General features: G+C 37.3%; 1 protein-coding gene across 1 annotated transcript in view; it reads right to left on the reverse strand.

The window, feature by feature from the left end:
- FTO (FTO alpha-ketoglutarate dependent dioxygenase) overlaps positions 1-12,438 on the reverse strand; it is a 403,968-nt gene that overhangs the window by 351,512 nt on the left and 40,018 nt on the right. The window contains exon 4 of the mRNA XM_060172141.1: positions 5,159-5,305. Coding sequence (XP_060028124.1) covers positions 5,159-5,305 — 147 coding nt within the window. The remainder of the gene's footprint in view (positions 1-5,158; positions 5,306-12,438) is intronic.

Consider the following 12,438-nt stretch of genomic DNA (forward strand, 5'->3'; position numbering starts at 1 on the left):
CATACTCTATCAGTGATGCTGATAATTCAGTGGATCAGGAAATAGGTCACCTGACAGAAAAATGGGCTTTTCATTATTTTTCCCTATATAGTTAGCGAGATTAAAGCCAAATCAAAGGAGAAATCTTGTGCATATCAATGTTATTTTTTAATTTTTTTTTCTCTTTCATCTTTCTGTCATACAATTTTTTTTTCCTCCAGGGTTATTGCTGGGCTCGGTGCCTGCACCATGAATCCACTGCTCCTGGAGGCCATTTCCCCCCCCTTTTGTTGCCCTTGTTGTTGTAGCCTCGTTGTGGTTATTATTATTACCATTGTTGGTTGTTGATGTTGTTCGTTGTTGGATAGGACAGAGAGAAATGGAAAGAGGAGGGGAAGACAGAGAAGGGGAGAGAAAGATAAGACACCTGCAGACCTGCTTCACCGCCTGTGAAGCGACTCCCCTCCCCTGCAGGTGGGGAGTTGAAGGCTCGAACCGGGATCCTTACGCCAGTCCTTGCGCTTTGTGCCACGTGCGCTTAACCCACTGCGCCACCACCTGACCCCCCCGTCATACAATTTTGACTTGAAAACTAAAGCTCTGGTGTAAGAAGGCTGTTAACAGTAATAACGGAAAACAGTAGAGAGGCCAGACAGAACTGTTGTGAAGAGCAGAATATAAAATACAATAAGTACTGGGATTACTGGGATGGAGGTATGGGTGAGATTTGTCCCTAACTGTTTACCTAGCAATCACCTTTGTCCTAAAACATCCACCTGCACACCTGGCTCCTGGTTAATGAACAAAATTTGGTTGATGTCTCTTGAACTGTAAAATCGGTTTCTTTAAAAAAAAAAAAGCAAACCCAGTTTGTCTCCCAGCCACTTTCAAGTCTCTAACTCCCTGGTTGTGTTTGGTTTTATGAAAACCATCTGTGGCAAAGTAAATCATCCTATACTGAGAAAGACCAGAGTGTATTTTTTCCCCTCTTAAGTGTGTTTTGAAGTCTTGGTTGGAAAAATTAGTGAAAATTGTAGATCTGTTTGCAAATCTGGTCTTGTCTAACTCTGAGATTAGGGCAAAGATTCCAATTTAAAAGTAAAACCATGACAACCCCAGTTAAGCGTGTCCTCAGGCACTGCCAGCAGGGCCTTCACTCACTTCTACAGGCACTGGATTTATTACAGGCACCCGACAGGTTCCCCATCAGACACCCCTGGAGTATTTACTTGAGACAGCAGGGTTCAGTCTGCACTTCCTCCGCAGACCAATATATTATTATAAATTGAGCTAAACTGTTTCCTTTTCATAAGTGCTGCGAAGTTCAGATATCAGCATAGGATTGACATCCCTCCACAGGCTCCTATAATATTTGGATTTTTAAAAAGTAAAGAGGTATCATTAACACCTGGTTGCTTTTAGTTTGGCTTGTTTTTGTTTTAAGAGGAGGTGGCAGAAAAATGCCTGTTTAGACTTAAGTAAGACATCCTAGTAAAGGGATTATTTTAAGTGCAACCCCTACTGTACTGTGGTAGGCCCAGCTCAGTAGAGTACCAACTGTTTTACTTATATCTAAAGTCAGGAGACAGAAAATCAAGTATTATTTTTTAGAGAACAACTCCTATGGAAAAAAAAAAACACTCACTCTTGGTGTTTATCAAATTCAATAGCTAAAGAAACAAAATATAGTTCTAAAAAACTGTATTTGTTATAAGTCAGTGAAACAAAATACCTGTAATTAATTATCTATTTCTGAGTAATGAAAAACTCCAATTAAAAAAAAATGGGAAAGAGAGAAACAAACAGGACCTCATCCATTCCAGTCTTTTTTTCTTTCCTTCCTAAACACTTTGACTCTACTAAGTGAGGGAGAGGCATCACACTAAAAGAAGATGTTGAGGGCACAGAAGCAGCCCAGAGCAAGGAACAAAGCACAGTCAGGCAAAGGAGAACATCTCCATGGGGGGCATTCTGACTTGAGGTTTCTTCGGAAGCCAAGTGAGAACAAATGACAAGTTCCAATTCATACTTCTTTTACTGACATAACTGTGGCTAAGTAACTGCATCAATCTGACCTTGAGTCTTCTATTTTACAAACACAGCTAATAACAACTTCTTAGATTTACTGACTATAAGAATTCTTGATTTCCTTTTAGTCCCCACCAAAAAACATGTGTTACTGTACACTATTACTTCAAACATGATATGTACAGAAGAAAAAAGTGAAGAGAATGTTAAAAATAAACTTAAAACTGAATTTTATATCTTTCATTTGATACCTTCCAGAGATTCTTTAATATACAATAAAAATGTATTTTTGCTTTTTCTCTTTGAAAAGAACACATAGGATATATGAAATCAATAAAAAAATAACTATTTCCTAATAAAATGAGCTAAATTTTTTAACTTTACATTGTGCTAAGGAAGGTACCTACTGAGTTTCCATCTTTCTTAAAAATTTTTTTTATATTTATTTACTTTCCCTTTTGTTGCCCTTATTGTTCTTTATTGTTGTTGTAGTTGTTGTTGTCATTGTTAGGACAGAGAGAAATGGAGAGCAATGGGGAAGACAGAGAGGAGGAGAGAAGGACAGACACCTGCTTCACCGCCTGTGAAGTGACTCCCCTGCAGGTGGGGAGCCGGGGGCTCAAACCTGGATTCTTAAGCCTGTCGTTGTGCTTTGTGCCACATTGGTTTAACCCACTGCACTACCGTCCAACTCCCGAGTTTCCTTATCTTAATACTGATACCTAAGACATGTTTCTGCATCCTTACTTCAGTGAAACAAGTTGCAATTATAAAAATTAAATAAACAAAATAATAGTCTGCTTAACCTACAAATGATAATCAATGATGGGACAGAATTCAGAATAGCATATTAACTCCTGAGGCAATCAGAAAAGGAACAGAATAACTAGAAAAACAGCTCAGCAGGTGGAGTGCTAGACTTGCATACCTAAAGTCCCTAGTTCAATCCCCAGCACCACAGGTACCTCTGATTTTTCTTTTTTAGTATCTTTATTTATTTATTGGATAGAAACAGCCAGAAATCGAGAGGAAAGCGAGTGATAGGGAGAGAGAAAGACACCTGCAGCACTGCTTCACTACTCACAAAGCTTTTCCCCTGCAGGTGGGGACTGGGGGATCAAATCCAGGTCCTTGCACACTACAATATGTGCACTCAACCAGGTGCACCACCACCGGCCCCCCTCTGACTTCTTTCTTGACCTTCCTCCATCTCATGTGAAACTCTATCTCAGATGTAATCAATAAAGTAAATATTAAGGGGGGGGGGCGCAAAGGGATAACCTTAATCCTAAGAACATTCCCAGAAACAGATGTTAGCATATTGGGATCAAGCCTAAATGGTCTTCTTAGAAGAGAAATGACTATTTATAAAATCCATACCCCATTTCAGTCTTATTCTGCCTTATATTGAAAGACTTTAAACAAAGAATAATCTCTGCACCATTTCATAACATGGCTATTAGGAGAAAGAATGAGGTTATTTATGTGAAACTGCTTTGTAAACTGTAGAGCAACATGCAAATGGAAGGCAATAAATTAAGGTTTTACTTAGATCAGTGTTCAACAAATGCAGGAATCACCCTATGAGAAGAATTTCAAAGGTAAAGTAGCACTGAGTTATATTGTGAGAAAGTAATTCCCTATGTAATGATTTCCAATTTTCCTGCAGACATAAAGGAGAAAGTCTCAGATTGGTAACATTATAGAGTGAACACCTCTCCAACAGTTACTAATCTTCTCTTTTAACAAAGATAGAAGAGGACTGAGATCTAGGACCTTCGGCAAATGAAAGTGTTTTTATAAAACTATTAATTATACCTCCTAGTACTGGTTTTCCATTTATGATGGAAATATAAGGCCTCCTTCTAAAATATTCATTCCCATGAAGGAAAAATAAGTAAGCTTAGGGAAATATTGCATAAGTAAGAGTGTAGGTAGTATAAGAATATGATATGTCAAGAACCTTGAAGTTAATATAGGTGATTAAAATTTGGGAATTGCTTAAAGAAGCAGTGTCTCAAAGAGCTTTTCCAAATTCTCAATTCCTAAAAGGCAAAGATTAAGCTGAACACACTTATAGTATATCCCTAGACCCTTATAGTAACACCTGGGGCAAAGCAGAGCATCTCAGATACTGAGAAACACAAGGGTGTGCATTTTGGAGTTTTCTGACAGTGAAACCAATATATAAGCAGATTCCCTAATGGGGAAGCAATTACAGAAGCCAGACCTTCCACCTTCTGCATCCCACAATGACCTTGGGTCCATACTCCCAGAGGGATAAAGAATAGGAAAGCTATCAGGGGAGGGGATGGGATATGGAGTTCTGGTGGTGGGAATTGTGTGGAGTTATACCCCTCTTATCCTATGGTTTTGTCAATGTTTCCTTTTTATAAATTAATTAATTAATTTATAAAAAAGAGTTATAAGAGATAAACAAGGAAGAGTTAGGAGTAATGAGAGAATAAACCTCAAGAAACTTTCTGAATATGAACATATGTATGAATGGCACTGTTTGAAAAACAATAGGAGTTCAAAAACTTAGTGTGAAGAAGTGAAAACAAATGCCCACAAATTTCATAGTTGCAGCTATTCTAACCACAGCTGAAATACTCTTTCCAAAGAATATAATAATGTAATAAAGTAGAGAGAAAGGCCTTGTTGCAGGTGAGCTGCTCTTTAGAAGAAACCAAATTTAAAACAAGGAATATCTCTCTACCAAGAATTTATACAGAGAAATATTTCTAAGACTTACTCAAGGGCCAGGGAGAAAGCAAAGTAGTTTACACAACTGACTTTCATGCCTGAGACTGGAGTACATTCACAAGAGAGAGATAACAGTGCTCTGGTGTGTGGGGAAAACAAACAAGCAAACAAACCTTACTCAAATTGATTTAATAGCTCTGATCAAGAATTCTGAAAACTGCTTCATTTAGTAAACCTAGGGAGATTCCATAGGCATTTAGAATGACAAGAAAAGGAGTTTTTTAAAACCAGAATTATCTTTAAAAAAAAGCCCTTACTGACATGTGAAAATTTCATTACTATGCATCATTTGAAAAATGTATTTCAAAAAACACTCAAAGTATCTACTCAATAACCTAACACACAGACACTACAACATTGATATCATTTTGATAATACTAATTACCAAGCATAAAATAGCAGTCTCCTTGATGGAGGGGTATTGCCAAGCCAGGAGTCTCTATGTCCCATGAGATTTTAAAGCCCACATGCCAAGTATCAGGATCTCTGCCTTCAAATTGGGGATCATCATCACTTTCTTCATCATCAGGGCCTGTGAAAAGAGAAGAATGATCAGAAAGGAAATGTGTCATCTAAAGGTCTGACTTTTCTAACAGTTTGATTAAGGCTAAGTTTTGAAGTTTTAATAAAATATAGATGTTAAGTGAACTATATTCCCCTTTTACTTCACATTAAAAAGTAAGCACATTGGAATATTTTTAACATGCCAAAATACATACATTGGAATATTTTTAATGTGATATTTAGTTTTTAATAAAACTATCAGAAAATAGTAAGGAAAAAAACCATGGACATCAAGGAAAACTAAAGATTGTCTAGCTCAGTTCCATGCAAATAAATGAGAAAATATGAATTAAATGGCTAGATTTTTTAAAGCTTTTAAAAAATTATTATTAGTGATTCAATAATGATTGGCAGGATTGTGGAATAAAAGGGGTACAATTCATACAATTCCCACCACCAGAGTGCAAATGGATAATTTTTTTTTTTTTTGAGGAAGACATCAATTACCAAAAGTAACATCAAGAAGAAGCAGTAGAAACTACAAAGAGTGTTTAGAGAGGAATTCAACAACATCATCATTAAGAAGTAATTTCTCTCTTTATTAAAACATCTAAGAATATAAAACTAGAAAAGATCCCCAAATAGGACAGTATCAAAATCTCAAAAAGAAAACACAAATACATAACCAATCTCATCTGAAAACCAATGAAAAAGTCTTAACCAGAAGTAAACAGAACAAAGATCCATCAACATATTAACAGAATAGTATTCCATGACCAGGTAGAACCTATTCTAGAAATACGAGAATAGTTTAAAATGCAAAAGCTTTATGTTTGAAATTCATAGTCTTCATAGAACAAAATTAAAATGATAAGTGACGAGACACACAGGTACTAACGATCGTATATGTGTGTATGCATATACATGTTAGATATTTATGGGAAATTTTTATTTAAGATATGTTTTGTTTCATTTCTTTAGTTTGATTTTTTAATATATTTATTTATTTATTCCCTTTGTTGTGTTTTATTGTTGTCGTCGTTGTTGGATAGGACAGAGAGAAATGGAGAGAGGAGGGGAAGACAGAGAGGGGTTGAGAAAGATAGACACCTGCAGACCTGCTTCACTGCTTGTGAAGCGACTCCCCTGCAGGTGGGGACCAGGGGCTCGAACCGGGATCCTTATGCTGGTCCTTGAGCTTTGCGCCATGTGCACTTAACCCACTATGCTACTGCCCAACTCCCTTTAGTTTGATTTTTGTTTTAGTAGGGAACCAACGATTTACAAGAAAATGTCATGTGGTATAATTTCTCATCTTTCTGTGATAGGTCTGCACAGCACGCCTACCATCAACCTATACTTTTAAAAAGAGAACAATATGCTAAAATTTGTGTAAAAAAACAAAAAGTTCAGATAAGTGAGTCTATATGCATATATGATATGTTTGTGAAAGAGACCTTAAAGCTGGATTTTCCAAAAGAACTATAGAGCTGTAAGGAAAAAAAAAAAATAGAAGAGATGCATAAACAAACTAGACAGTACACAGGATGATTTGGCCACCCTAACAAATCTGCAGAGTAGCCCTATATAAAGACTTAACAAAAATCCACTTCCGAAATATTTTCCAAGTACTTACTATATACACATACTAGGCACTACTGGAGTACTTGGGGTTGATCAAAGAATGAAACAAAGAATGATGCCACAGTGAAGCTTCCTTTCTAGGGGAGTTGCAATGTTCACCACTGATTCCTATTAAAGGAGCTCTTAAAATGCCCTGAAACTTTAGACTAAATCATTAAACTCTGGTGATCTTTCTTTCTTTCTTTCTTTCTTTCTTTCTTTCTTTCTTTCTTTCTTTCTTTTTTAATCCCAGAGCACAGCTCAGCTCTGGCATGTGGTAGTGCAAGGAATTGAACCTGGGGACCTGGGAGCCTCAGGCATGACAGCCTGTTTGCATAACCACTATGCTTTCTCCCCCACCTAAATTCTGGTGATCAAAGGTAGGGTGTGTTTTTCTATGTGTTCTATATTTAGAGCCCTAATTATAGGTACACAAAAGGCATATTTAGTAGAAATGAACATTTATAATAACTGATGGTTTAAGTTCATTTTTTTCTCTCAGTTCACAACATTCCTAGTCCTTACTGTGCTAAATGACAGGGAAGTGTGAATGCAGGAGGAAAACAACTAAAGTTAAGTCAAAGAGCACAACAAAGCGTGGCATTATGCTAAGTCAGTGCAGCTCTCAATACTAAATGCTCAACTCTTGGAGAAGTTCAATCTTGAAAGACAAATAAGAATTAGACTTTCAAAGGGCAGAGTAAGAAATGATGAGAGAAGATAAAATGCAAAAGGTATGTCATCAGAATGGATAATAAAGCATGTCTTATTCATGAACATGTCACACGCACAATCCAAAAGTATATGCATCTAAGAAAACACATACTCTCACACAGAATTCCCAAATTCCAAACATCTTAATCTACAGCAGCTTGGAACAAGGGTCAAGTGCAAGATAAGGAAGGGACACTAATGAACTATTCATTATACCTATCCACTAAAACACTTTTTTTTTGAGGTATGGTGACAATTTTTTTTTGGTTTTTTGGAGTTATGGTGAAGAAAATCAACAGAAATCCAAGTCTACCATCTCTTCTACAGAGAAATACTAATAATCAGTCACCTTTAAGAACACATTCAAATTTGCATATTCATTATTTCTCTGAGCTTGAATCTTAAATCTGATGCTGATGTATCCAATAAATAATAAATAAGATGAGTAAATTTAAAAAGAGAATTTTCTGAGAGAATAGGGATAAAAAATATCTTTTATTTTTGATTTTGAAACATTTTTGAAGCAACACCACTTGTGTTGCTTCCTCCCTGCAAGTGTGGACCACAAACTTGAACCTGGGTCTTCAAGCATGATAATGTTGTATGTTCAACCAGGTGCCTGGTTCTGAGGTGATAAATATCTTCTTACATATCAAGGAATACAATTAATGGGCTGTGGAGTGTGTGTGTGTGTGTGTGTTTGTGTGTGTGTGTGTGTGTGGCCTAGTAGACAGTTATTCTGAAACGTTCTCCAAGCTAAGCAGAAAACACTATAATTAGCTGGTGGAGATAGCATAATGGTTATGCCAACAAACTTCATGCGTAAGGCTCCAAAGTCCTAGGTTCAGTTTCCTGTACTACCTCAAACCAGAGGTAAGCAGTGTTCTGGGGGAAGAAGAAGAAAAAAAGAATGGTACAAAACATAGTATAAACACTAGAAGGGCTACGTAGCAGCACCAGAACTGGATACTTGTTATCCATGTCCCATGACATTCTCCAAGTGGTATTTGTACACAATTCATAAATAGCTACACCTGAAAATACCAGAATTTACAAAATTAGATTCCATAGACTAAAACAAAACAAAAACCTCACAAAGATATGTAGCTATGACCTGTACTATTTCTATAACAAATCTAAATTAGTTGCTTAGTGACAAAAGATCTCTGCACAAGAGTAGGTATTTCCAACTGTTCTTAAATGACTTGGTGTGCTGACACTGAGTCAATCACATGACGTGTTATGTAAGGAGTGGCTGTCCCTTTTAGACAAGGCAGGTGCTGTTGGTTTTGTGGCAGACCCCAGTGGGGCCACTACATTCATTTACAATGACTGGCTGGACCCTGTAGGCATCTATGTCTGTGAAAGCTGCTCCAGATCTGAGTCACAGAGGCCACAGGTCCACCAGCTGCTTTAATAAAATTTAACTAAAACATAGCTATGCCCATTCAATTAAAGACTGTCCATGACTGCTTGCACAAATAACAACAGCATGGTTGAGGAACCAAGATGAAGCCTATAAGGCCCACAAAGCCAAATACATGTTTTACTGGGTTCTTTAAAGAGAGCGTTTGTTAACCCCTGCTCTAACTCCTGCTCTAAAGTCTTTATATCTGTGATTTGATAGAGATGTCTACACTGCACATTTGTGATGAAGCCTAAGAAGAATGAAATAACGATAAACCATGACTGATACCTAAAGGTCTCATGTAGCTGATGTTAAGTCAACATAAAAATCAACGCTAAATTATTTGCTATCCAGGGTCAACTTTGTAAAAGAAAATTGATATGACATCTCTTATGTTTGTAGCTGTGATATCCCAAGGCTTCAGATTTTTTTCATTCCAAAAGGCCATAATGATAACAAGAAACACACACACACACACACACACACACACACACACACACACATATTTCAAATGGAGGGCTTACCATGTAGAGTGTACATGTAACAACACATATAGGCCATAGTTCAAACCCCAGGCCACCAGGCCAGCACACAGCAGAGCCTGCAGTGGGGAAGCTTCCCTGTTGGGGAATGTATTACAATGTCTCTTCTTCTCCTTCTCTCTCTCTCTCTCTCTCTCTCTCTCTCTCATTCTCTAAAACAAAACAAAACAAAACAAAACAAAACAAAAAAAAACTACCAGGAGCAATGTAGTCATGCAAGCACTAAGCCCTAGCAATAACCCTGGTGGCAAAAAAAAAAGAGAGAAAGAGAGAGGAATATTTCAAAGAGGTTTCTCATATGTTTCTCTCTGGTAAAATCAACTAAAATGTAACTTTAGAAAGAAATGATTTTTAAACTACAAAGGCAATGATTTTCAGAAGGTTTTAATACCATGGAATATGGGTATTCTACCAAGTGGTAATCTTTCCAGGCCAACAGGCTGGTTGACTACTTTCCCCTCTACCTTTCATCTAGCACTCTCCTCAATATGGCACCAATAAAAACTTGAAGGACAAACAGAGACAGTAATTGCAATCAGTGTTTCCTGGTGTCTCCCATAAATCCAGCACCTTTGAAATGTGCTCATTAAAATAATGTTTTGTTGAGGGTTGGTTTCCCCCTGGGGCTAGGTTGGGAGGAGGGAAGCTATATGTTTGATAAATGTTTTATTGCTTAAGTATAGTGTTGCTCACTTTCTCAATAAAATCAACTTGTAATTATCTATAGCAACTGCAACTGATTACTCCTGCTCCTTGTTATTTTGGAAACAAGCAGAAGCAATAGGTTCCTACTTGCCTGTAAGCCTCAGCAACAATGAAAGGATTTTAAAGTGTCTCAATGTGTTTGGTGCATTCCCAGCTCCCATTAGCACACTGTTAAGAGAAGTTTGTAAGGAAGAAAGAAAGAAAGGAAGGAAGGAAGGAAGGAAGGAAGGAAGGAAGGAAGGAAGGAAGGAAGGAAGGAAGGAAGGAAGAAAAGAGATAAAGAAAGAAAGGAAAACACAAAACACAAAAGAGAAAAACACAAAAGAAAGCTTAAATGTCAAGTTTAAAAGGTCCAAAACATACCCTAGCTAAACCAATTTTATTTTATTATTTGACACCAGGGCTTCACTGGGACTTTGTGCCTGCACAATTCCACATTCCACCCAGTGGATGTTTTTGGTTTTTGTTTCCCAGATAGAGACTAAAAGGTAGAGAAGAGAGAGAAAGGAAGATGGCGAGAGACACTAAAGTATGGCTTCATTGCTCACAGATTCCCCCTTCTCATAATGTTCCCATATGGTGGCTGAGGGTTTGAACCCAGATCCTAGGACATAGTAAAGTATTAGCTCTACTGGGTAATCCATCTCTAGGCTCCACCAATTTTACTTTTATAGTAATTAGATTTTTTTTTTCTTTTGCCTCCAAGGTTATCACTGGAGATTGGTGCCAACACTAAGAAGCAACCGTTCCTGGCAGGCATGCTTTTTCCCTTTTTTTCTCCATTTTGTTTGACAGAACATAAAGAAATTGAGAGGGGAGAGGGAGATAGGGAGGGAGAGGGAGAGAGAGAGAGAGAGAGAGAGAGACCTGCAGACCTGCTTCGTGAAGCATCCCTAAAACCTGGGTCCTTGGGTATGTCCTTGCACATAGTACTATATGCACTTAACAGGGTGCACATCCCCTAACTAAGTTTACTGAGGAAGAATATATTTCATTTAACAAAAGGTACATGCCCTCTAATTATTTATTTATTTATTTATTTATTTATTTATTTATTTATTTCTGTTACCAGAGCACTGCTCAGCTCTGATTATGGTCATGTAGGGGATTGAATCTGACTTTGAAGCCTCAGGTATGACAGTTTCTTTGCATAACCATTATGATGAGATCTCCCCCACCCATTTTGTTTACATTTCTAAAGCTGTATATAATCACTGTTATATATGATAAAAGACCAGATTCTAAGCATGAAGAGAGGACACTTATCAACCAAAAAAAAAAAAAAAGCAGATGCAAAACAACTTTCATGCAGAAGGCTTTAAAGTCTCAGATTCAGTGTCCCACAAAACCATAACCAAAAACTGAACAATATTCTAGTTAAAAAATATTTTTCTTAAAAAAAAAAAAACTAGTATAGCCACAGGCCATTTGGAATATAACTAAAATATGCCTAGTAGCTATCTACAAAATGGAGACCCCCTCCCCAACTCATCATCTACACTATTCCAGCCTTTGGGTTCATGTTTAATCAACAATTTGTTTGGCTTTGTATGTTAACTCTCTTTTCAGCCACCAGGTTCCAGACGCTACCATGATGCCAACCAGACTTCCCTGGACAGACAACCCCATCAATGTGTCCTGGAGCTCCGCTTCCCCAGAGCCCCACCCTACTAGGGAAAGAGAGAGGCAGACTGGGAGTATGGATGGACATGTCAATGCTCATGTTCAGCAGGGAAGCAATTACAGAAGCCAGACCTTCCACCTTCTGCATCCCACAATGACCTTGGGTCCATACTCCCAGAGGGTTAAAGAAAAGGAAAGCTATCAGGGGAGGGGATGGGATATGGAGTTCTGGTGGTGGGAATTGTGTGGAGTTGTACCCCTCTTATCCTATGGTTTTGTCAGTGTTTCCTTTTTATAAATAAATAAATAAATAAAAAGATAAAAAGTGATCAATAAAAAAGTTTTTTCTTAATAAAAAATAAAATAAACCAATGCCAGTTACAATTAAACAAAATAACATGAAAATTTATAGCATATTTAGCTGCATACATTACTCATATTACATTCATATTCAGTAATTGTTCTGGTATGTAAATATATTCATCAAATTTCCATTGGCACATGACTGGATAGAGAAGCTGGAGGCTATGTATTCAGTAGAATACT

This window comes from Erinaceus europaeus, chromosome 2, assembly GCF_950295315.1.
Source record: "Erinaceus europaeus chromosome 2, mEriEur2.1, whole genome shotgun sequence".
NCBI classification, from domain to species: Eukaryota; Metazoa; Chordata; class Mammalia; order Eulipotyphla; family Erinaceidae; genus Erinaceus; species Erinaceus europaeus.